Source organism: Equus quagga, chromosome 4 (assembly GCF_021613505.1).
Source record: "Equus quagga isolate Etosha38 chromosome 4, UCLA_HA_Equagga_1.0, whole genome shotgun sequence".
Lineage (NCBI taxonomy): Eukaryota > Metazoa > Chordata > Mammalia > Perissodactyla > Equidae > Equus > Equus quagga.
Window position 1 is genome coordinate 11,996,287 of NC_060270.1, and position 26,397 is coordinate 12,022,683.

The following is a 26,397-nucleotide window of genomic DNA, read 5'->3' on the forward strand; positions in this document are numbered from 1 at the left end:
GACTTTCTTTGGTGTGCTGAACATACAGGTCTGAGCCTATTACACCTGAAATAAGGCCCTGGGCCCCAGTATCTTCACCAAAATAACAAAACCATCTGTTTGGGGGGAAACAGGAGGGTGTCCTGCATGGTGGCTAACTGTTCTTCCTTAAGTGGTAGCCTCTTGCAGCACTGGTAGCCCTGAGTGCCTTCCTTCTTACATTTGACAGGTATAGGGTCAGAATTAAAGCACAAGCATGTACACACACACACACACTCTATAGTTCAAAGACTACCGGGAAGGAGCCCAGGGGTTAAGCGGAATCATTGTTTAATTTCTGAGAATAATAAAATACAGACAGACAAGCATTTAGAAGTAATTATTTCCTATTGGAATTACTGCAACTACAGCCAAACAGAGAAATTAATGTGCATCGCTAGATAATGCATATTTATCCAAATTAACCAGACACCATCAGTTTGAAACAGACTTCCTGCTAGGATCACAAGGACACAAATAAATCATACCACACACATACACACAAGGAACGTGAGAACTTGAGAAATATTACATAAAAAGACAGCAAGAATTTGAATATAAATGTCATATCTGATTTATGAAAAAGCACTTGCTAAAAGCTGTGTGCAAAGCTTAGAGAGGTGACAAGGCAATGGCTACATGAGAAAAATTAGGCTAAAGTCAGAAGACATTGTATGTTCCTTATTGGCTCATCTGTAATTGAAAACTAATCCACAATTCCAAATTGCATTTTGAGGTAGCGTACCTAAAGACAGGTACCATCAGGTCAGACCCTTTTCTAAATATTCTCACTTATATTATTATGTCAAAAAATACCACCCATCTAGGCAACTATAGTTATTCTTATTTAGGTTGAAGTTTAGTTATCAGCTTCTTGGTAATCAAGGTAAAAAGAGAACTATGCTGAGTAATAAAGCTTATATTCTGAGGAAAGAAAATAGCAAATAGATTTTTTTCCTGACATTAAATTCTAATGTCTAAACAAACTTTTCCATCACAATACAAAAAACACTGCACTTCATAATGAACAATGTTCTTAATATGGCTTCGCAGATGAAGTGCTCCTCATACAGCCAGTCCTTGAGTCATTTCTTCCTAAACACCAAGAGCTTTTCCACTTGGTTCAATGAGGGAAAGAAACTGCTGGGGTTTATGGTAGAGGAGCCCAGACATGGAGGTCTTTGATACTGACTACCAAGTTAGAATCAGGAATACATAACGTAGAGGATGAAATGGAAAGTGCGTCCATATTTCTTGAATAGACTTCTCTCAGTAGGGCTTCTGGCAGTGACCTAATTGAAATCAATTTAGAATTACACTTTCTGGTGAGAATCCATATTACAAATTACAGGGAAGTTCATATCCTTTGGATTTGGGCATGTAGGTTTCAGGATGACCTTCAAGTTATATATTTATTTTGTATCTATTTACATAATATTAAAGCTTTCTCACTCTGATAACTAAAACGAAAAGCATCATGGACTAACAGTCAGGAGGTATAAGACCCAGTTGTATTTTTACTAGGTTGCGTAGCCTTGGGCAGTTCTGTCTTGTTTCTTCACTAAGTTATTCAACTAAATGTTTCAGCTGCTTTGAGGCACTAATGTGCAACGCTTCTCGCATTCCTCTAATCTCTGTGAATGTGAACAAATCTCAAGGTGTCATTTAGTTGGCAAAGTTTCTCTCACCAGGATTATATCTGGATCGCTGTTGCTGGTTTCAGCTTCAATCAAAGCCTCACACTCTTGCACGAGGTTTTGACTCTGCTTCCTTTTTCCCTCCCAAGAAGAGGCCTATAGTAAGGTATTAACAAAAAATATACAAAGATTAGTAGCAATCAATGGTACACCTTAAACCACCTTCAGTCAGCCTCTATTAACTTCTGTACAGAAGCAGACTTCTGTAGGGTAAACAGAGGTCATTCAATTTCTGATCTTCACCTTCAAGGAGTATATGACTGCGATAAGCACTTGTAAAGTTAAATAACAATACACAAAATAAAAAAAGGATACTATAAGGCAAATTAAGTATGAAATGAGTGGTGTAGACTGTGGTGCTCAATAGCGAATAAAAGCGCTTAGAGCATTTTGCAAAGGACTGTATGAATTACTGTCCATGTACTGAATAAATAAAGTCTCATGTGGATACACATATTGGTGTTAAAATTTATGCAGATGTCACCGAAGGGGACAAGATACACATTCATTTCAAGACATCTATGATGGCTTTCTCTTATTACGTAGTTCTTAATCAATGGATACTAGACATGCCTAGTATCATGTGAGATGTCTGAAGTCATTTTTTTGATATTGAAAAGACTTCCTCATACTTGAAAAGGTGGGAAACTCCAATGGAAAATTTATGGTGCAGTGAAAGGTCTCCTTTGAGTGGAATTGCTAGAAGTAAATTCTTAGCTTCTGGAGGTCAGGAACTGTGTCAATCTCCGAATCCTCAGCACATGGCCCAGAGTAAACGCTTAATATATGTTTCTCAAGTGAAATTAACTAACAAATGTCATTAAGGGAAAATTCAACAGAATTAAAAGTTGCAGATACAGGAAACAATAAGTCTATTATTTTTATTGGAAACCTTGTTTTCAGGAAATGGGGGGAAAAGTTGTTTAGGATGAAGAAAGTAGAATCTCCTGAGAGACACAATGGTGTGGTAAACAAATTCTCTAGGAAGAGAAGTTAGTTAATTAATCACCTGCATTAATAGAGCTGAACTGTGATACATATAAGCTAAAACATTAGCTAATTCCACAGCCTTTGTTTTTGAGGGAGATTAGTCCTGAGCTAACATCCACTGCCAATCCTCCTCTTGCTGCTGAGAAAGATTGGCCCTGAGCTAACATCCGTGCCCATCTTCCCCTACTTTACATGTGGGATGCCTGCCACAGCATGGCCTGATGATTGGGGCGTAGATCCACACCTGGGATTCCAACCTGTGAACCCTGGGCTGCCAAAGCGGAGCGCAGGAACTTAACTGCTACACCACCGAGCCAGCCCCCAGAACCATTTTTATCAAGCTTTTGGAGCATATGATAAGATTTACTTGGAGCACATCTGCCTTCCTAATTCCATCTACTTAGACTAATATTAAAATTAATTACACTTCCTGCACCTCCTCTGACAGTGGTAATGCCAAGTGTTGTTGTGTTTATTGGCCAGGAGATTAGAAATTTACTGCAAATAATCCTTAAGTAATTGAAAGTTGTTTCATTGTAATTTAAAACCTGATTAAATTCCTTTTCAAAAGCTTATAAAGAATTTCACAGTTTCCTGGTCTCTCCACCTCACTTCTAGATTTTCATTAACTATAGAATACCTTCTGAAATAAAATTATCTTACTTTTCCAAGAGTTGACATACAACCTCTCTCCATTTCTTCACCTTCCGCTTGCTAATCAATCCACTGTAATCTGGTTTCTACCTTCTTCACTCCAACAAAAACCAGAAAATTCTTCCTGAGCTCATCTCTATTACCTTTAAAATCATTAGGTCAACGCACTATTTTAGGCCTTTGGCCTCTCAACAGAATTTAGCCTCTATGACCAGCTCTCCTTGAATTGCCTTTTTTCTCTCTTGGCTTTGAATGATAAAACAAATTCCTGGATTTTCCTCTTACTGCTCTGGCCATTCCTTCACAATCACTGTGCACAGTTATCCTCCGACAGTTAGCCAGAGATGCTAAAATCCCTTAAGTTTCTCTCTAGTACTTCTTTTCTTCTTACCCTTCCTCTTTACTTGGATGTCCTCTTGGAAGTCTCCAACTATATAAGCTGAACTCATGTTCCTGCTCATAAGCCCAGCCAACTTCTAGGATTCCCTATTTCAATGAATGGAATCACCATCCAACCAGGTGTAAGAGCCAGAAATTCTGTAGCCATTCTTGCCATTTCCCTCTGCTTCACCTTCTATATCCAATATATCACCAAAACAGCTCGACGTTCCCTCCTCAAGACACATGCACAGGAATAAACGTATTTTCCTTCTGTCCACTCCCCCATCATCCCCCTAGCCCACGCTACTGCTGTTTCTCCAGGAGACCATTGCAATAGCCACCTAACTGCTCTGCCCACTTTTACCCTGCTTTCTACTAACCTTCCTTTCACACTCAGCCAAAGTAATCTTCCTAAAGGAAAATCCGATCACATCACTTCCCTGCTTGAAATCCTTTAATGGATTCCTATTGTTTTTAGGACAAATGCAAAAACCCTTTCAAAGCCTATAGAACCGGCACGGTTCTGGTCACTTACTACACATCTCACATCACAGCCCCTTTCCATCTCTCTGCCCCTCATAGCTTGTCTTCTTAAGGTACTTTGTATTCGCTATGCTCCATCTTTAGGAAATGTTGTTCACATTGCTTGAAAATGCTCTTTCTTACCTTTTAACAATTTAATTGGAATTCAGTCCTAAAAGTTCAGCCATCACTTTTTCAGAGAAGGCTTCCCTGTCCTCCCAGACAGTCAAATCCCCTATTATAAGTACTCATGCTACTAAGTCACAAAAACTGCCGCAGCAGCAGTTCCCACTGTCTGTATAATTATTGGATTGTTTGTCTCCATGGAAGTTCAATGGGCGCAGGGACTGTATGTGGTTCTGCTCACGGCTGAATCCCCTGTAGCTGCCTGGCATACTAAATGGCACATAATAGACTATATATATATATATATATATAATTTACATGTATATATGTATATATACATATGTATATGTATATATGTATATGTATACATGTATCTATGTATATGTATATGTGTGTGTGTATATATATATATGTATATAGGCTGCACTAAGTGAATCTCTCTATATAAAGTCTAAAACATCTTATTCTAACACCCGGACACACTTCAACTTCTCAATCACTTGTATGTTTCCAGAGCATGCAACCTACTCATAAAATACATCAAGAATCCCAAATCTTGAGATTGCACAGTTAATGAATGGAAATCAGGGTTAAGGGAGATATGACCATAAAGTAATAAAACTACTTCCTATATTGCAAACATGCTGTATTTTGGACATAGCGAGGGTTGAATAAATATCTGCTGAATATATGAACTTGTATGTTTGTGATACAAAATTAAAAATAAAATTCTGACAATTGCAGACAGACTCAGCTTGGCTTCTATAGTCTCAAAGAAAGATTTAGGGCCAAAACTGCAGAATGATAGGGAATTGGACTTCAAATATATATATTTTTGAGTGTGTGTGTGAGGAAGATTCATCCTGGAGATAACATCTGCTGCCAATCCTCCTCTCTTTTTGCTTGAGGAAGGTTCGCCCTGAGCTAACATCTGTGCCAATCTCCCTCTACTTTGTATGTGGGTTGCCACCACAGCTTGGCTGATGAGTGGAGCAGGTCTGCATCCAGGATCTGAACCCACAAACCCAGGGCCGCTGAAGCGTACCACATGGAACTTTAACCACTTGGCCAGTGGGCCAGCCCCAGACTTCAAATATTTTAAGAGAATGAGCTACCCAAAATGGAACGAGAAAAGGCTGCCTTAGGAGGTAACGAGTCTCAATTACTAAAGATTTTCAAGAAGAGTGCATACACCATTTGCCAAAGATATTATAAGTAATGTGGGAAACATTTCTGTAATATAACTATTGTTCAGAATAATTCTTTTTGAAGGAACCACGCCTAAAATATCTTGTCTCCCACAATGCTTAACACAGTATCTCACACAGGGCAAAAGTTCAGGAGATATTTGCTGATAAAATTAGTTTATTGCTTACAGAGCCTATGGCAATTCATTTGAATATTCTACGGTGGCCCACATCCAATTTTAAGGGTGAGTTTAATTTTTAGAAACAGTAAGAAGGCAGTTGAAGTCAAATTTGATGAACAAGGCAAACAAACTAGGCAATATATTTTGACTTATAAAAGATTTAAAATGGTAGTGAGATAATGTCCACAATCATTTAGCACTGAATCTGGCACAGGGTAAATGCCCAATTTTAGGTATTGTTATTTAATAACAAAAATTAAATTGTTATTTAATAACAATAGTTAAACTAAATCTGAGGGCAAATTTTCAAAAGGAATTAAATAAGGGTAGCACTGTCAGAATGAAAGTGTACTGAGTCTTCTAAAGAAACAAACGTTAGGATATGTGGAAATTCTGGGGTGGTACATTTGTTAAAATCCATCTCAATACCTAGTTTTATTATCGACATTATATCCTATTTTTCCAGAACCTTGACTACTGTAGGATTTGGCTAAGCATTTTTCTAAAGTATTGAATGCAAAATGCTCAAGATTACAGGCTTATCCTACATGAATATTGCTCTCTTAAACACAGATTTAAAACCTTTTTCCCACCCGGGCAGTCTTTGGGCGCCCTTCAGTTGGCTGAGCTTCCCACACACTGTGACGTGCTGATATTAGCAGTCTGACTTTTCCTCCAAAAGACAGAATAGAGAAGAAAAAATAGAAACTGGGACCTTGTCCAGGAAACTCAGATGACAATGTGTAGCCTATAATTAGAGTACTTGAAAAATGTGAAAATGAAGCCAAACATTTACCAAATGCTATGTCTCGAATAAGGGAGTTACTATACATTTTGTGAATAAGAAAAGAAAAAAAAAAACACCTGGGATCTCTCAGCTAGTTTGACACTTTCCGGCAGGGCTGCTGGACATCTCTGCTGTTGAGGGTTTGCCTTCCTCTGTGTGGACTTCTTCAGCCTTCTAGTCTCTGAGATGTACGCTATATCAGAGGCCGTCCCTTCTGCGCTTCTTTTCCAGCCTCCATGGCTCACCGACAGCTCCAAGGATGTAAGAGACTCACGCTTCAAGTCATCACTCGAAGGCCTGATTTTCTGAGTTTTCATATTTTCCTTAAACAAGAAAGAACATGTTTTTATTTTTTGGTAGCCAGTTTTATTTATAATTAACTACCATTCCCCTGAAAACCTTATGACATTAGGTGATATTTATTACTAATAAGAACTTTAAAAAGCAGAAGCTTAGAAAACAGATGTTAGCAAATGTATACCACTATAAGGCTCGCTTACAATTTGATTCGGCATAGCCGGGTTCAGTCAAGAAATCTTGTTTTGAAGATGCAGAAGACCCCAAATTGAGAACACGGTGTGCTTCCTGACTTCCTCCGAAGAGAGACTTACTTGCCTTTGGCTCCCTGGTGTATAGATATCAGTAACCTATTTACCTAAAGGTTAACTTGGGTTTACCAATCCCATCATCTGCCTGTTAAGAAATGTGAATAACTAAAACTGTAGAGTTTTCCATATTGGTATAACTGAAAAGCTCTACACATTCAAAAATTTCCCTGAAAACTTTAAATTTCAGATATTTGAGGAATATAATGTAATACGACATTTTATGAACAAGAAACAATGTAGGAATTACATATACAACGTATTTCCAGGCAAATATATATCCACAGACTGAATCAACTTTTTCTCTCTCTCTCCCTTTCTCTCTCTCTCTCCACACACACACACACACACACACACACACACACACACGGATGTATATAGGATTAAATACACACACATACATATATACACATATATATACACACACATACATATATACACACACACAGAAAATATTGGAAAGAAATACATTAAAATATTTAAAATGACCATCATCTTTAGGCAGTTAAGACAATGAGTGATTTAAATTTTCTTATTTGTATTTTATTTTCTGGGTTTTCCCTAAAAAACATGTATCACTTTAATAAGAAAAAAAATGATGGCAGTTAAAAAAAATTTATTAGTGCTTCACTTCCTGAACCTCATAAAGCATGGTGACATTGGGCCCTTGCTGGGTCTTAGCCTTCATATGGAAAGCATGACCTGAATGGTTCAATCCCACTTCAACTACTCACCGTAGATGCCGAAGTTTGGCAGGTGGTAGTGAACTCAGTGATCCTACTTGTTGGCATAAACTGAAGCTTTCATGGAAAAAAATCATTAGACAAATGTAAGTAAAAATAACTTCCAACTGACATATTACAATATTTCAATATTCTTCCTTTCTAAAAGAAGTTTCAAGATTGCACACCCTCACTGATAATTATTTAAGGAATTTCGGTTTAGATACACTGCAACAATGCTCTGATTAGCGGGGACTGGACAGTACAAGAGAATCTAACTGTTTGTTGAAGGATTACAGATCGACTGTCCTATGAGTAATTACAGGGTGCCACTGTGTCAAGTGATGTCCCCACAGCCCTTGTCCCCCATCTCTGGAGACCTTTGTTCTCACTTGCAGGTCCCAGCATCTGGAATGAATCCTGACCCTCATCAACAGCTCTGCCTAGTTCAGAGCCCTGGGCCTGAGCCTCAAGGGACTTTTGAGGGAAGACTGGCCTTAACTGTGTCCCTAATAACTGGATGCTGCTTTATCCCCATCATCTAGCTGCTGTCTTGTACTCAGAGGCATAGCTAGAGAGAGAGGAAGCATCTCTTCTCCCTGAAAAAGCATCAGCTTTTAAGCTAATATTTTGATGTGATAACTATTACACTAAAATGAGGAGATGCTAATGAAATACACGGAGAGAAGATAAAGAGTAATGCAGGCCCTGCAGCCTGGGCCCAGATTCACTCCCCCATGGATGAGACCCTGGTTAGGGGTCTGCTTGCCCCTCCTTTTTGGTGCACCCGTTATCTTTGGCTGTGCCACCACGACATCATCATGGTGTCCATCTGTGTCCAGATTCTCTAGGACAGAAAATTCACCCTGGGCTTGTAAGTGCTCTACCCTCCAAACTGGAATCCTCACTCTGACTGAGGGTTGGATCTGCACTCCACTGAAAAAATTTCCGGTGTGGGTGGCCTGCACAGATTTTGAAATGGTGTCTTTTCCTCTGTCCTGAGATCCAAATGCCTCCAGTGCATCTTATAAACTGCAGGTACCTTCCAGGCAACCCTTCCAAAATTGAATTCACTATTTCGCCTGTGTACCTGCACCCACCCCCTACCAGTACTTCCTAGCGCCTTCCCTCTTTTGACCAGTGACATCGCCGAGCAAGGTTCTCTCTGGCTCATCATCACTCTCAGTCCCCTCCACCTGATCCCTAATCAACTTCGTGGGCTCCTCCACTTAGATTTCTTTTAAATTCAGAACTCTGCTTTAGCCTCAAGTCACCACACTTTTTAAAGGTCGCTATCATTTCTTGACTGAATTGTTTTCTATAATCTCATTTTCCTGCTTCTAGTTCAGAGACTTCTCTCCACCTATGTCACAACCACATTCTACACAGTATTATTCCCTTCATTACAATAAGGAAGAGAAAGATAAATACCTATGATTTCACTCATATGTCGAAGATAAACACACGGATAAGGAGAATAAATTCGTGGTTACCAGAGGGGAAGGGGTCGGGGGAGGGCAACAGGGGTAAAAGGGCACATATGTACAGTGACGGATGAAAACTAGACTATTGGTGGTGAACACGATGCAGTCTATACAGAAACTGATAAATAATAACGTACACCTGAAATGACACAATATTATAAGCCAACATGACCTTAATAAAATAATTTTTAAAATAATAAAATAAAATAAGGAGAAGGAAAGGGCGGGGGAGGCATTCTCAAAATTGGATATATGTTAGAATCAACTGCTAAGCCTTTAAAAAGACCACTGATGTCCTTACACCCTAAAATTCCAATGTAACTGCGTGGGGTGGAGCTTGGCATCAGTATTTTTTAAAGCTCTCCAAGAGATTCTAACGTGCAGTCAGGATTGAGAACCACTAGCCTAGAAGATAGAGTCTCATTTCTGCACCACCCAGCCCAGGGACTGGCACATCGCAGACATTCAATTCATTTATCAAATGGAACCAAACAGCACCTAGCATGACATACAAGCAGCCTGCACATCCTTGGACCTAAACTTGCTAAATTCCTCTTCTGGGCCACTTTCCATCCCTCTCACAGCCCCTGCTGCCCTCACAGACCCCATGTCCAACCACATTTGCTAATCCCCAGGTTCACTTTCATGTCCCCATGCCTTTGTAGAACCCATTTTCTTTGCCTGCAATGGTCTTTCCAACTTCTCCATTTGTCAAATTTCACTCATCCTTCAAGTCTCGGCTCAAATATGATCCACTCTGAGTGCCTCTCCCAATTCCTCAAGGGAGAATTGATTGCTTTATCTTCTATGGCCTCACGGCATTATTTCTCTTTAGATGCTATATAGGTAATATATTCACATGGAACAACATGCATCTTAGAAAGTATATTTTTAAGAAGTGTCCTTACTACTCCATTCTCCATTTGTCCAGCTTATACTCCACAAACAAGTAACCTCTGATGTTACTTTTTGTTTATCTTCCCAGAGATTTGTTTATACATAGTATACAAGCATATATAAAAACATTTTCCCCACTTTTTTTGAGATAGGGAAAATGGTAGTATATTATACATACAGTCTGCATCTTGCTTTTTCACTTAAGGATATATCCTAGAGATCCTTCTCTATTAGCACTTAAAAAGCTTCTTCACTCCCTTTTACAGCTGCATTGTATGTAATTTATTGTACAAAAATTTATTTAACCAGACTTGTTGATAGACATCTAGGTCTCAATATTTCACTATGCAAAATATTTTGTGATGACTTGTAAAATAGGTAATTTTGTAAATACGTAATTTCATATTTGTGTGAGTACATCTATATAATCAATTTCTAAAAGTGAAGTTTCTGGGTCAAAATGTATAACACATTTGTAATTTTGATAAACGCTGTTAAACTATCTCCACCAGGCTTTGTGGTGGGCCAGCATATAGTCATTCTCATGAATATGCCAAAAGCACTTGATAAGAAATATATTCTCTATTTTGAGAGTACCGAGTTTGATTTGTATCAATTATATATAAATTATTATTATTATTGATTATTGATTGTTTAGGAATTTGTAGGCCGAGAGCAAATTAAAGTTTTCTATTACTTGAGTGATTGTCTCTTTTCCCATGTATCATTTTTAGGTTTTGCTTTATGGAACTCAACACTACATTAGCTGATGTGACAGATTTGTAATTGATACACCTTCATTGTGAACTGAAGACTTTAGCCTAATTCAATGCCCTTCCTTGCAGTGTTTAATGTTTTTTCCCTTGAATTCCAATTTGGCTGATATTAGGCGGGACACCTATTTTACTTTTGTATATTTGTTTGAAATAACATTTTCAATCTTTCTGAATTAACATTTTAGATGTGTCTTGTGTAGAGCACAGGCTTGACTTTGCTTTGTGATACAGCCTGAAGTTCCTTATCCGTTATTAAGGCATTTAAGTTGGGCCATTTATGTTTATTGATACCATGTACGTGTTTGGTATTAGTTGACATTTTGTTTTTATAATTTCTCTTCAGTTTTTAATGATACAGTCAATTTTCTTCTCTTTGTTTTATGTGCGTACTACTTCTGATACTGTTTTGTTTTGTTTTGCTTTTGGTGAGAAAGACTGGCTCTGAGCTGACATCTGTGCCAATCTTCCTCTATTTTGTATGTGGGATGTCACCACAGCATGGCTTGAGAAGTGGTGTGTAAGTCCATGCCCGGAATTCGAACCTGCGAACCCCAGGCCACTGAAGCAGAGCATGTGAACTTAACCACTACACCACCTATTACGTATTTTTTTCCTAGTGATTACTATTATAATGATAACTTTATATAATACTCTTATTCTTAGTTCTTTCTATCCTCAGACAATATCTATAAGTTTCCTACACTGAATGGTGACAAAATTTATTTTCTCTTCCCTCTTTTCTTTCACTGCCTGATATTTATCGATATTCTCTTTCTCAGTGTTTACACTAGTACCAAAAAGCATGTTTAAATTGCTTAAACGATACTTCTTGATCTCCTACTACAAATGAGGCAAGCAAATTACCTTTCGCCTTCTTTCATTCTTGACCTCTTTTTTTTTGTTAGTTGAATTATTTCTACATTTCCAGAGCATTATATTCAGTTTGGTACCTAATGTCACATACGTTTTAGTCTTAGTTCTATAGTTAAATGCAGCCAATGCTTATTTCCAGTTCTTTGCTGTAGAATTTTCAGATATCCCTTGCCGGTTGAAGTTTGATCTCCAGTTGTTTCTTCAAAAAAGGATCATGAGAACAATATTTCCTGAGTTTTTTGCTATTTTCAAAACTCTTTAAGTTTTACATTTGAAGAATGGTATGGTGAATGTAAAATTCTTGGTTTACACATTCTTTCCTTGAGGATCTCATGTTCTTCATTATTCCCTGGAGCTGAGTTTTTGTAGAGAATTTGAAGCCAATCTGAATTTTTTTGTCCCTATAAATGATTTGATCTTTATGCCTATTCTTTTTCTCTACAGTTGAATAATTTTACTGGGATATGTCTTACTGCTGACTATTCTGGGACAGTTTTCCCTTCCATGCTGCATACTGTTTCAAATACGTAGCTTCAAGTTCTATTTTTTTGTGAAAAGTTTTCCTGATTTATATCTTTAAAAATGTGTTTTTTGGGGGGCTGGTCCCGTGGCCAAGTGGTTAAGTTCGTGCGCTCCGCTGCAGGCGGCCCAGTGTTTTGTTGGTTCGAATCCTGGGCACGGACATGGCACTACTCATCAAACCACACTGAGGCAGCATCCCACATGCCACAACGAGAAGGACCCAAAACGAAGAATATACAACTATGTACCGGGGGCCTTTGGGGAGAAAAAGGGAAAAATAAAATCTTTAAAAAAAAATGTGTTTTTACTTATCCTTAGTTTTTCTTTGGGTATTCCAATAATGCAAATATTGAATCTCCTTTTTCTACTTCTACTATCATTTTCTTCGTAATTATAAGCAATTCCTTCCTAATTCTATTTGTTTTAATTGCTTTTCCACTTTTATCCTCTATAGCAGGGGAGAGCAAACTTTTTCTGGAAAGGGTTAGATAGTAAATATTTTAGACTTTGCAGCTGACATACAGTTGCTGTTGCATGTGGTTTTTTGTCGACCATCCAAAAAAGTAAACATCACTTTTAGCTCAGGGGCCATACATGAATAGGTGGTGGGCTGAATTTGGCTCACCGGTAATAGCTTGCTGACCCCTGCTCTATATCCCCACTATGTTTACCAGAGTGATAATCTGCCCTTGTGCTCTTTCCAATTGTACAGTTTCATTTATTTATTCTATTTCGTTCTTGAGTTCTACCAAATAATGTTTCATTTTCAACATTTCCTGCTGTTTCAACATCTCTTCCTGAATTCTTTGTATTTCTTTTTTGAGACGTTTCTTCATAAAAATTACTTTTTTTCACTGTTTTAAAAAATTTCTGTGTAAATGTGTATGTATAATTTCCTTCTGATGTGACATTTTTCTTTTTCTTTTTTAAAATTTAAAGCTTTATTGAGATATAAGTGACATACAATTCACTGTACATAATTCATGTGTACAATTTGATAAAATCTGGCATATGTAAAACCCATGAATCTATCATAATAATCAAGATAATGAACACACTGATCATCTTCAAAAGTTTCCTCATGCTCCTTTGCAATTCCTCCCTAACCCTTCCTAACCCCACTCCACCCCTGAGAAACCACTGATCTGCTTTCTCTCACTTTTTTGCATTTTCTAGAATTTTATATTAAGTAGAATCATACAGTATACAACTTTTTTGTCTACTTTCTTTCAGTAGAAAGAATTTTGAGATTAATCCCTGTTGCTATGTGGATCAATAGTTCACTTCTTTTTATTGCTAAGTAGTATTTCACTGAAATGGACATACCAGAATTTGTCCTTTCACCCATTGATGGTCATCTGGGTAGCTTCCAGTTTTTGGCTATTACAAATAAAACTACTAAGAGCATACAAGTTTTCATGTAGACATATGCTTACAATCGTGTTTATTTGCTATCTGTCTATCTCTTTTAGTGAAGTATCTGTTCAAATATTTTGCTTATTTTTATATTGTGTTGTTTGTCTTCTTATTATTGAGTTTTTAAAGTTCTTTATATATTTTAGATACAAGTCTAATGTCAGATATTGCTTTGCAATATTTTCTCACAGTCTGTGGCTTGACTTTTCAATTTCTTAATTGTGTCCTTTGAAGAGCAAAAGTTTTTTAAATTTTGATGAAGTCCAATTTGCTAAATTTTGTTTTATAGTTCATGCTTTTTGTATCATATTTAAGAAATCTTTGCCGAACCCTAGGTGGTCACCGAAATTTCTTCTTATATTTTCTTCTAGAAGACTTATAGTTTTAGCTGTTACTATTAGGCCTATGATCCATTTCAAGATAATTTTTGTATATGGTTTGTGGTAAGAGTCAAGGTTTAAGAAGGGAATAAGGGTATCCAAGTGTTTTGGTATCGTTTGTTGAAAAGACTATTCTTTCTCCCATTGAAATATGTTGATCCCTTTGTTGAAAAACAACTGACCATATATGTGTGGTCTATTTCTGGACTCTATTCTGTTCCATTGCTCTATTTGTCTCTTTTTACACCAATACCACACCATCTTGATTATTGTAGGTTAATAATAAGTATTGAAATTAGGTAGTGTCAGTCCTACAACTGCTCTTTTTCTAATTTATTTCGAGTGTTCTAAATCCTTTGTATTCCATATGAATTTTAGAATAAGTTTTTAAATTTATAGCAAAAAAGCTTGCTTGAATTTTGACCGAGGTTGGGTTAAATCTATAGACGTATTGGAGAGAACTGACATCTTAACAATGTTGAGTCTTCAAACTCATGAACATAAGTTATCTCTCGATTTATTTCTTTTATTTAATTTTTTTAGCAGTGTTCTGTAGTTTTCAGTATAGGTCTTGCAAACCTTTTGTCAAATTTATCCCTAAGTATTTCATATATTTTAACGCTATTGCAAATGGTATTGTTTTTTAATTTCAACTTCCAATTGTTTGCTGATAGTATGTAGAAACAGTTTGTTTTTATATACTTAATTTATATCCTGCAACGTTGCTATAAACTCATTTCGCTAGTTTTAGTAACTTCTATATAGATTCCATCAGATTTTCTACATAGACCATCACATCTGAAAAGAAAAATTTTACCTCTTCCTTTGCAATCTGAATGCCTTTTATTCATATCTCTCTCTGGCAGTGTCTAGAACCTCCCGTAAAATGCTGAATTGGAGTGGTGAAAGCAAATCTCCTTGTCTAATTCCTAATCTTAGGGGAAGTCTTTCACTAATAAGTACAATTTTAGCAGTAAGTTTTTTGTAGATGCCCTTTATCACACTGAGGGAGTTCCCATCTGTTCCTCAGTTGCTGACAGTTTTTATCAGAAATTGATGCAGTTGCTTCTTTTTTTAACCAGATTTTTTCCCCTTTTTCTTATAGTGTCTTACTTATACCGTGTCTTATTCATATTTTACTACAATGTTTTTCTTTTTTTTTGCATGATATCTTATCTAGCTGCTACACTAGCTCACTTCTTAAACATCTCATTTTGAGAGTTAGGCTTTCCAGGCCTAGCTCTTTGCCAGAGGAAGGGTAGATGGAGGATAAGATTCCAGGCAGGTTTTTCTTTTTTTCTACAAGCAAAACCTCTTTTCTTCTCATCTTTACAAAAAACACTGCTTCTGCAAAGACAGCTTTTTTGGGTACTTTCATGTGCATTCCACATCTTCTACTTCTGTGAACCCAGGCAGGTCCAGTATGGTTCCTGTTGCCTCCTGGCTACTGCAGACAATGGCTCAGCCTCTCCATCTCCAGATGTACCCTTCTTCAGTAAGCGTACTTGTATTAATTCTTTAGATGTGCTATTGCTCCTTCTTCCAGTTCCTTTCTCTTCCTCCTGTGGAGTTCCCGCACTATCTTGACAGGTCTGAGCAGCCCTGAGCGATATTTTGGCATATGTCTCCTAGCGTGACTGAAATTTGAGTTTACATTTTTGTTTTCTCTTTTTCTTATTGATCTTAGACGGCTTCCAGAAACAGAACGGGAAGATGCTAAGTCTACATAGCCATATTTACACCAGAAGTCTCCTACAACACTTTCACCTACCTTCATCATGGCATGTATCACACTGTCTTAGTTATCACTATGAAGTGTTAACATATGCGTCTATCTCAATAGATTGTGAACTTACAAGCTCATTTTTCATCTGTAGTACCTAGCACAATGTTTAGCACTTTATGGGTACTCAATAAACTGTCGATGACTGACAGGAGAAACAGATGCTCCCAGAGCCTACTGCTCATCTCCTCCACAGGTGAAACAATTCCATGGGTGTATTCTGCATCCATAACGTGACTACTTCTCCACTACCTGTCAGATATTATCACATCTTGAGACGCTTTATATAAAATGCCCGGGTATACTCTCTTCCAGTGACTGCATCACTCTGGGATGAGTCTTGTCCCTGACATAAATGGATTGAGCCTAGCCTAGTAACGATATATGATATAGTTAAATCATTTGGGTTTGCATCATTTTTGGTGCTAAAGATAATTAATTTTTGCTATATAGTTTTATTGTAATGAGTTTCGAACTGAACTACTAACCACATCACTAGAGCTGTGGGAGTAAATAAAAATTTTCATAAATTCTATATACGTTCCTCTTTGATTAATCCCAGAGTTGGGTTTCTACAAAAGAACTTTGGGCATTATAGAAAAACACAGCAAAATGTCTACACTACATTTTAAATAGAAAAACATCAATAATGATGGTCAAATAAAACAGAAGCCAATACCAGACGCTGAAATGACCTCCAGTAATAAGGCCTCCACATGAATGCAAAATTCACTCATCCAGTCAGCACGCAGCAGTGAATGGGATAGAAGCATTCGAAGACAGCTGCATGAACACTTGTCGCCCTTAATTCTACAACCAGGAAGTTTTCCTACAGTCAGTGAATAGTTTCACTATATTTACATAAAGGTACACCAAATCCTTAAGAATACTGGGTCCCATTCTCCTACCCATCTGAGTCCTGTTCATCTTTTTCCTTAATTTCATCACATACTTTCCTTCATCTTGTAACTCCAGGGTTTGCTCACGTTAAGTCAATTTACGCCGGTCTTTCCATCTCTTAAAAATTATCCAGCTCTGAAACCCTTTTACTTCCTTATGATTTACAGTTCTTCTAATTCTCACAGGATTGTTATCAATGCTCTACATAGCCACTGAAACTTTTATTCCCTCAGTTCCTCTCTTTCCTCTCAATTTATCATACCCCTAGTCACTGTCAGTGGACGTCCTTGACTATTCTTTAGAGAAAACAAAATTAGGTTATTAGGTGTGTGTGAACACCCTGAACTTCTCTGCCAAAACCTCAGAGGAAAAAACGTCCCTCCTCTTATCCTAACTTAAACTCTCTACCTGGGTCTTAGTAATCCTTCCTTCTTGTCTTTGCCAGAATCTTTCTACATCAATTAGGCCTCACCTCTACTGTGAAGTTTCTTCAAGTTCACTGGCTCCTTTCTCTTAGTCCAGAAATGTTGTCAAGTCTCTCTCAACCACAAATTTACCTCAACTTTACCTAACTCTCTACCTACAACCCTATCTTTCTCTGCTCCTTTAGAACAATATTTCCTAAAGTAGCTTATTACTCATGGTTCTCACTTCTTTACTTTTCATTGACTCCTCAACCCACCTGGCTTCCTCTCTGAAACTTATCTTGCTGATGTGAGCAATGGCCTTAAGTTATAAAAACCAATGGATCAAGACAATCAAAAGAAAAGCCACAGAGAGGGAAAAATATTTGCAAAAGAAACATCTGATAAAGGACTGTTATCCAAAACATACAAAGAACTCTGAAAACTCAACAATAAGAAAACAAACAATCTGATTAAAAAATAGGCCAAAGACCTTAACAGAAACCTCACCAAAGAAGATATACAGATGGCAAATAAGCATATTAAAATATGCTCCACAGCATATGTCATAGGGAAATGTACATGAAACAAAAATAAGATACCACTACACTTCTACTAGAATGGCCAAAATCCAGGACACTGACAACACCGAATGCCAGCAAGGATATGGAGCAACAGGCACTCTCATTCATTGCTGGTGGGAATGCAAAATGGTACAGCCATTTTGGAAGACAGTTTGGTAGTTTCTTCCGAAGCTAAACATACTCTCATTATATGATCCAGCAATACCATTCCTTGGTATTTACTCAAAAGAGTTGAAAATGTATGTCCACACAAAAACCTGCACATGAATGCTTACAGCAGCTTTATTCATAATTGCCTGGACTTGAAAGTAACCAAAACATCCTTTAGTAGGTGAATGGATAAACTGTGGTACATCCAGACAATGGAATATTATTCAGCAATAGAAATAAATGAGCTATCAAGCTATGAAAAGGCATGGGAGAACCTTAAATGCATACTACTAAGTGAAAGAAGCTAATCTAAAAGTCTATATACTGTATGACTGCAGCTATGTGACTTTCTGGAAAAGGTGAAACTATGGAAACAGTGAAAAGAGCACTGGTGGCCAGAGGTTGAGAGGGGAGGTGTGAAGAGATAGCACACACAGGAAGGCTTTTCAGGACAGTGAAAATACTCTGTATGATACCATAATGATGGATATATGTCATTAAACATTTGTCCAAATCCATAGAAGGTACACCACCAAGAGTGAACCTTAAGGTCAATCATGGACTTTGGATGATTACAATGTGTCAATATTGGTTCATCAGTTGTTGCTACTCTAACCGGGGATGTTGACAATGGGGAAAGATATGCATGTGTGGGGGTGGGGGGTATATGAGAAATCTCTGCATCTTCCTCTCGTTGTAAACTTAAAACTACTTGAAAAAAAAAAGTCTTTAAAAAAACAACAAAAAACCATAGACTTAGTGCAATGTCCAGATCATAATAAATGCAGAGGTAATACTGGCATACTTAATAATCCATCAGAATTGAAGGGAAAAGACCAAAGCAAAACACTAAAATATAAGATTAGAAGAGAGTTTTTCTAAAGCATTAAGACAAAAATCAGGATATTTCAGTTTTGTCTGTTGAAACATCTGCAGAAACAGAGATACACACATAATTAGTGAGCTAAAATGAACTGGTACATGTTAGGTGTACTAAATGAAGTTGCCCTTAGTGAAAAATGCTACTAGTTCCTCCAAAGTTTCCCCTCTTAAATTAATTAGATATTTCTACCAATAGATACATTTCTACTAATAGATAGATGGAAATTTTCTGCATTGGTTATGGAGTTGGCCTGCAATTTTTAAAATATATTTAAAAAAATCATTTATATGCTTTTTTATTTGAGGAAACGTTTACATCTTTGCACTTTCTGTAAAACAGAAATGTATATAACACGGTCAATCTGCTTCAAATTCTGTCTCAGTTATTTAATGAACAGTTGTTTACTAGCAATAGCATCTTTTTTTATCACCAGCATCATATTTTCAGATTTCAAAGAATCATCATCACCCCAGAAAGCTTGCTAATATCAGTATTTATTTTTATATGACACTGATAAACTCTCTCAGCAAGACTGTTACATTTCTTTACATGTTTGGAAAATCCTGAAAATTGCACACTGAATTGGCAAGAGCTGCATGAGATGAAGTATTTCTGGCAGCAGAAAATTCTGAGGGATAATTAACTCAGAAATAAAGGAAAGAATGTTTGTGATACTTAAGAACCACCTAGGGAGCTGGGCAGAAATGCCTTCTCCGAGGCTCCAGCCCCAGAGATTCTTGTTCAGTCAGGCTACTGTAGATCCCAGGAATCTGCATGTCTATAAACATGTGATGTTCTCATACAGATGGTCCAATCATCATAGACTCACAGCCCTGGAAGGCAGAGGATTCTCCCTTCTAATTCTGCATCAGTGCTTTATGGGACTGTAGAGAAAATATTTTTATGTTTCTGTACCACTAGGGCTTTCTGATCAAATTTTACTAAAACTTGAGACCTGGACTAGAAGAATAAATCTTGAAATTTAATTTATGACTAATTATTAGTGAAAGAGCATTGAAGAGATTTACCTCTGTAGAGGTACGTGTTTACATTTTAAGAGAGGAATGAGATCTGGGACCAGGGATACATTGCTTGGGTTGTAAAGCTGGAGAAGCTAGTCTTATCAGCTCCTAAGAGATTTATTTATATTTCAAAGGGTAAGAACAAGAACCCAGGATTCTTCCCAAAGATCCAAGAAGTGTGTGTAAGGAGGAGCGTAGGGAAGTGGCTGTCCCTCTCCCATATAAACATCCAGATTCATTTTTCTCAGCGTTCCTTGCTGATAGTACAAACTCTGGTATATGTAGGATAATATCTGATCTGACTAATCTCATCTGTTGCCCAGAGGTACAATGTGGGACAAAAGGGAATAGGCATGATTATTTGCTATAATGAAATAATAATCTGGTCTGCTCCAGAGAACTCAGTTTGCATTCAGAATAAAATTAATAAATATAGACATTTAAAGCTTAACAGCTTATAAATGACGATGAGCAACTAATACTCATAGGCTCTAAAATTTTGTGGGTCTTTGCAAACATCTAGTTTAATCCCCTTGTTTCTACTGGGCTAGGGCGGGGTACTAGGATTAAGGACAAGTGACAGCAGACAGGTCTGCTGCTTATAAAACAAGAGAGTGGGGACCTGAGTCAGGGATCCTGACACCAGGCAGGGCTGTTCAACACATCCCGCTGCCTCCGCCTCCTTCTTTAAAGAGCCCCTGAGCATCCCTCCTTCTGCATAGCTTTCCAAAATGACCACTGCCCTCCAAACCTGCCTAATGTAGATAGAGCTCCTCAAAAGGAAAAATTCTGATTACCATTAGTTTTTAGCCCTTAATTTCTCTATTTCTCCCAAAATGAAGAGTTATCAATCAACCTGAAAGCAGGAGAGCAGAGAGTTCAGACAGCTTCAAACTGGGAATCAATCCCATATTTTAGATGCAGCTCCATTCCTGCCTTCCTTCCGTGACCTTAGCTGGACAGGCAATATGTTCAGTAACAGAGCAAGGGGTTTGGAGCCTGCCTGTGTCAGTTGAAATCACAATCCTGTGGCTTCCTAACTCCACCCTTGGCAAGCTACTTCTCTGTGCCTCAGTTTCCTGATCTATAAACTGGGAATCATAGCAATCATAGGATTGTCCTAAGGATTGGATGAGTCACTACATTTAAAGCACCTCCAGGGAGAGGTGTCAAGATGGCGGTGTAGGTGGACTCTCAACTCACCTCCTCCCATGGACACAACAAATTTACAACTACTTTTAGAAGAATCACCTCTGAGAGAGAACTGAAAACTGGATAAACAGAACCCCCACAACAAGGGACAGTCCTGACAGAGGTGGAAGAGGCATAAATTCCTTTCTGGAGACAAAAAAAGCCACCCTCACAAGCAGCGGCACTTCATGGTCAGCTGGGAGCAATGCTAAGGTACACAGCCTTCCCTGGAGGAGTGGGGGATGTGAGCAGGGGAGCATTATCACTATAAGCATCCTTTGGACTCAGCACAACCAAGATGAGTCTCATAATATCTGGCTTTTGGCCACTAACATTCTGAGGGAATATCCTCAGAAAAGCTATCAGATATAAGGGGAAAAAAGTCAGCTTTTAAAGGGCCCCCACACAAATTTACCCATTTCGGAAAGCAACCTAAAATCATCAGAAAGAAAGGTACACAGTCCTTTTGTGAAAAGAGACTCACCAGGTAGGCTCTGGGTGCATGTTGGTGAGAGATGAGACCTCTTCAGGGACTGAGACATTGGTGGCAGCCATTATTGTGACCTAGTACAGGCGTGCTAGCACATAAGATGGCAGACGCCATTGGAGTTCTGCTCTTGGCTTGTTAGCCCAGCATACGCCCCACCCACTAGAGCACCAATTTAATCCAACTCAGCCAGGGCAGGTAGCCTACCCTAGGGACTGGCCTCACCCAACAGCAAGCCCTTGGGCAATTTGTGGGCCTGAATAGGCTGGGTGCCTGGATCCTCTGCAGCTAGGTGAGTGGGTCTGCCTCTGCAGGTCATGGCAAGCACAAGGAACAGATGGAGTGTGTGAGGTGTTGGTGAAGAGTGTGGGGCCTCTTCAGTGGAGTGACTGGGTCCACTTCAGGGGTTGGGCCATGTACATGGGGCAGGACTGTGTTGATGGTGTGTGTGGCCCTGTGGGCAGTGGGACTTGTCAGCTGCAGAAGACTAGTGTTTCTCAAACAGCCACATTCGGGATCAGCTCCACTTCCAAAGCCTGAAACAACTGGGTGCTCCCCTGCCTGGGGCCAGCCCCACTCAGCTGCAATCCTGAGAGCTGACAATAGCCTTGCAGACTGGAGGCCTACAGCAATTGTAAGCCCCTGACCCTAGTGACCAGCCACGATGGAGTCCTACTCACTTAATAGAAAAAGTGAAACAGGAATGTGCTATCAGACTTTGCAGCTAACTGTGTTGGGACTCCCCATGCCTGATAAAGTGACTGACAGGTCCATAGCAGCCACACAAGCTGAGCATTACAACCAGCAGGGCAGGGCGATAGTCTAGCCTCCCTGGGAACCTGCACAAGAGCAACCCTGCCACAACAGAAGGACACACTTAGCCCATACAGGGGTCACTCCTGGAACATTTGGAATGGGTGACAAGAGGGAAGCACACTGTTGGGTCTCATGAGGCATCTCTTACATAGGGCCATGTCTCCAAGATCAGAAGACATAGCTGACCCACCTAATACATTAATATAAGCACAGAGAAAGAAGCAAATTGAGGAGGAAAAGAAATATGTTCCAAGCAAAGGAAGAGGACAAAATCCCCAGGAAAAGGGCCAAATTAAACAGAAATAAACAATTTATTTGACAAAGAATTCAAACAAAAAGTCATAAGGATGCTCACTGATCTTGTGAGAAGAATGGATAAACTCAGTGAGAACATCAACCAAGAACTGGAAAATCGAAAAAAGAGCCAATCAGAAATGAAGAATACAATAGTGGAAATGAAGAATTCACTAGAGGGACTCAATAGCAGAGCAGACGACACAGAAGAATGGATCAGTGAGCCGGATGAAAGACAAGAAGAATTCACCCAAGCTGAAGAGATGAAAAACAAAAAGAATTAAAAAGAAAAAGAACAGTCTAAGGGATCTCTGGGACAATATCAAGAACACTAACATATTTGTATTATAGGTGTCCCAGAATGAGAAGAGAGAAAGGGGAAGAGAATCTACTTGAAGAAATAATAGCTGAAAATTTTCCTAACATAAGTAAGGAAACAGACATCCAGGTAAAAGAAACAGAGATTGCACCAAACAATATAAACCTAAAGAGGCCCATACCAAGACACAATATAATTAAAATGTCAAGAATTAAACATAAAGAGAGAATCCTAAAAGCTGCAAGAGAAAGGCAACAAGTTACATACAAAGGAAATCCCATAAGGCTATCAGCTGACTTCTCAGCAGAAACCTTTCAGGCTAGAAGGGAGTAGCATGATATATTTAAAGTGCTGAAAGGAAAAAAACCTACAGCCAAGAATACTTTACCCAGCAAGGTTATCACTCAGAATGGAAGGAGAGAGAAAGTTTCCCAGACAAGCAAAAACTAAAGGAGTTATCACCAGGAAACCAGTTTTACAAGAAATGCTAAATAAGTGGGAAAGAGAAGACCACAAATAGGAATAAGGAAATTATTAAAAAAACAAAAAAGGCAATAAAATCACTGGTAAAGGCAAAAATACAGTAAAGGTAGCAGGTCAACCTCCATTAAAACTATCTATTTCAATGAAAAACGGGTAACAGATACACACACACACAAAAGAGGGTAGATATGATATCAAAAACATAAAATGTGGGAGGAGGGGAGTAAAAGAGTAGGGCTTTTGGAAAGAGGTCAAACTGAGAGACCATCAACTTAATATAGATTGCTTTAAATGTAGGTTATTACATATGAACCTCATGTTAATCACAAACCAGAAACCTATAATAAATATATGAAAAATTAAGAAAAAGGAACCCAAACTTAATACTAAAGAAAGCCATCAAACCACAAGGGAAGAGAGCAAGAGAAGAAGAAAGGCACAAAGAGGAACTACTAAAACACCCAGAAAAAAAGCAACAAAATGACAGTAAGTACATACTTATCAACAACTACTTTAAAAACCAATAGACTAAATACTGCAATCAAAAGGCACAAGGTAGCCAATTGGATTAAAAAATAAGACCTATATATATGCTGCATACAAGAGACACTTCAGGCCTGAAGACACTCAAACTGAAGGTGAAGGGATGGAAAGATACTCCATGCAAATAGCAAAGAAAAGAAAGCTGGATTAGCAACACTTAGACAAAGTAGATTTTAAAACAAAAACTCTAACAAGAGACAAAGAAGGTCACTATATAATGATAAAGGCAACAATCCAACAAGAGGATATACCACTTGTAAATATCTATGCACCCAACATAGGAGCACCTAAATATATAAAGCAATTATTAACAGACATAAAAGGAGGAATAGTAACAAAATAATAGTAGGGGACTTTAACACTCCACTTAAATCAATGAATAGATCATCCAAACAGAAGATCAGTAAGGAAACATCAGCATTAAATGACACAGTAGACCAGATGGACTTAGTAGATAATATATAGAACATTCCATCCAAAAGCCACAGAATAGACATTCTTTTCAAATGCACATACAACATTCTCCAGGATTGATCATGTATTAGGCCACAAAAAAGTCTCAATAAATTTAGGTAGACTGAAATAATACCAAGCATCTTTTCTGAGCACAAAGGTATGAAACCAGAAATCAATTACAAGAAGAAAATCAGAAAAGCCACAAATTTGTGGAGATTAAACAAAATGCTACTGAACAACAATTGAGTCAACGAAGAAATCAAAGGAGAAATAAGAAAATACATGGAGACAAATGAAAATGAAAATACGGCATGCCAAATTTATGGGATACAGCAGAAGCAGTTCTAAGGGGGAAGTTTACAGTAATACAAGCCTACCTCAACAAACAAGAAAAACCTCAAATAAACAATCTAACAGTGCACCTAAAGGAACTGGAAAAAGAAGAACACAAAGCCCAAAATCAGTAGAAGGAAGGAAATAATAAAGCCCAGAGCAGAAATAAATGAAATAGAGACTAAAAAAACAATAGAGGGGCCGGCCCCGTGGCCGAGTGGTTAAGTTCATGCACTCTGCTTCGGTGGCTCAGGGTTGTGCCAGTTCAGTTCCCGGGCACAGACCTAGCACCACTCACCACGCCACGCTGAGGCAGCATCCCACATGCCACAACTAGAAGGACCCACAACTAAAACACAGAACTATGTGCTGGGGGACTTTGGGGAGAAGAAGGAAAAACAACAGAAAAAATTAAAAACAATAGAAAAAATCAATGAAACCAAGAGCTGATTCTTGGAAAAGATAAACAAAATTGACAAATCTTGAACTAGATTCACCAAGAAAAAAAGAGAGAAGGCTCAAATAAATGAAAGCAGAAATGAAAGAGGAGAAATTACAACGGACACCTCAGAAATACAACAGATTATAAGAGAATACTATGAAAAACTATACTCCAACAAACTGGATAATCTAGAAGAAATGGATAAATTCTTAGAATCATACCACCTTCCAAAACTGAATCAAGAAGAAATAGAGAATTTAATAGAACAATCACCAGTAAGGAAATTGCAACAGTAATCAAAAACCTCCTAAAAAATAAAGGTGTAGGACCAGACGACTTCCCTGGTGAATTCTACCAAACATTCAAAGAAAACTTAATACCCATCCTTCTCAAACTCTTCCAAAAAATTGAAGAGGAGGGGAAGCTTCCTAACTGATTCTATGAAGCCAATATTACCCTGACACCAAAACCACACAAAGACAACACAAAAAAAGAAAATTACAGGCCTATATCACTGATGAACATTGATGCAAAAATCCTGAACAAAATACTAGCAAATCAAATATGACAGTACATTAAAAAGTTCATACACCATGACCAAGTGGGATTTATTCCAGGGATGCAGGGATGGTTGAACATCCACTAATCTATGAACGCGACACATCACATTAACAAAATGAAGAATAAAAATCACAAGATCATCTCAACAGATGCAGAGAAAGAATTTGACAAGATCCAGCATCCATTTATGATAAAAACTCTGAATAAAATGGCTAAGAAGGAAAGAACCTCAACCTAATAAAGGCCACATATGACAAACCCAGAGCTAAGATCATTCTCAGTGGAGATAAACTGAAAGAGATCCCTCTAAGAACAGGAACCCCACTTTCACCCTTCTTATTTAACATAGTATTGGAAGTCCTAGCCAGAGAAATCCAGCAAGGAAAAGAAATAAAAGGGATCCAAATTGGAAAGGAAGAAGTGAAACTGTCACTATTTGCAGATGACATGATTTTATATATAGAAAGCCCTAAACAATCCACCAAAAAACCTTCAGAAATAATACATGAATATGGTAAAGTTGCAGG

The 26,397-nt window shown here is 38.0% G+C and overlaps 1 protein-coding gene across 1 annotated transcript in view; it reads right to left on the reverse strand.

Annotated features, from left to right (window-relative positions):
* MORC1 (MORC family CW-type zinc finger 1) overlaps positions 1-26,397 on the reverse strand; it is a 164,215-nt gene that overhangs the window by 35,080 nt on the left and 102,738 nt on the right. The window contains exons 18-21 of the mRNA XM_046658774.1: positions 7,884-7,949; positions 6,620-6,867; positions 6,351-6,420; positions 1,707-1,811 (exon numbers count right to left, since the gene is read on the reverse strand). Of these exons, the coding sequence (XP_046514730.1) occupies positions 1,707-1,811; positions 6,351-6,420; positions 6,620-6,867; positions 7,884-7,949 (489 nt within the window). The remainder of the gene's footprint in view (positions 1-1,706; positions 1,812-6,350; positions 6,421-6,619; positions 6,868-7,883; positions 7,950-26,397) is intronic.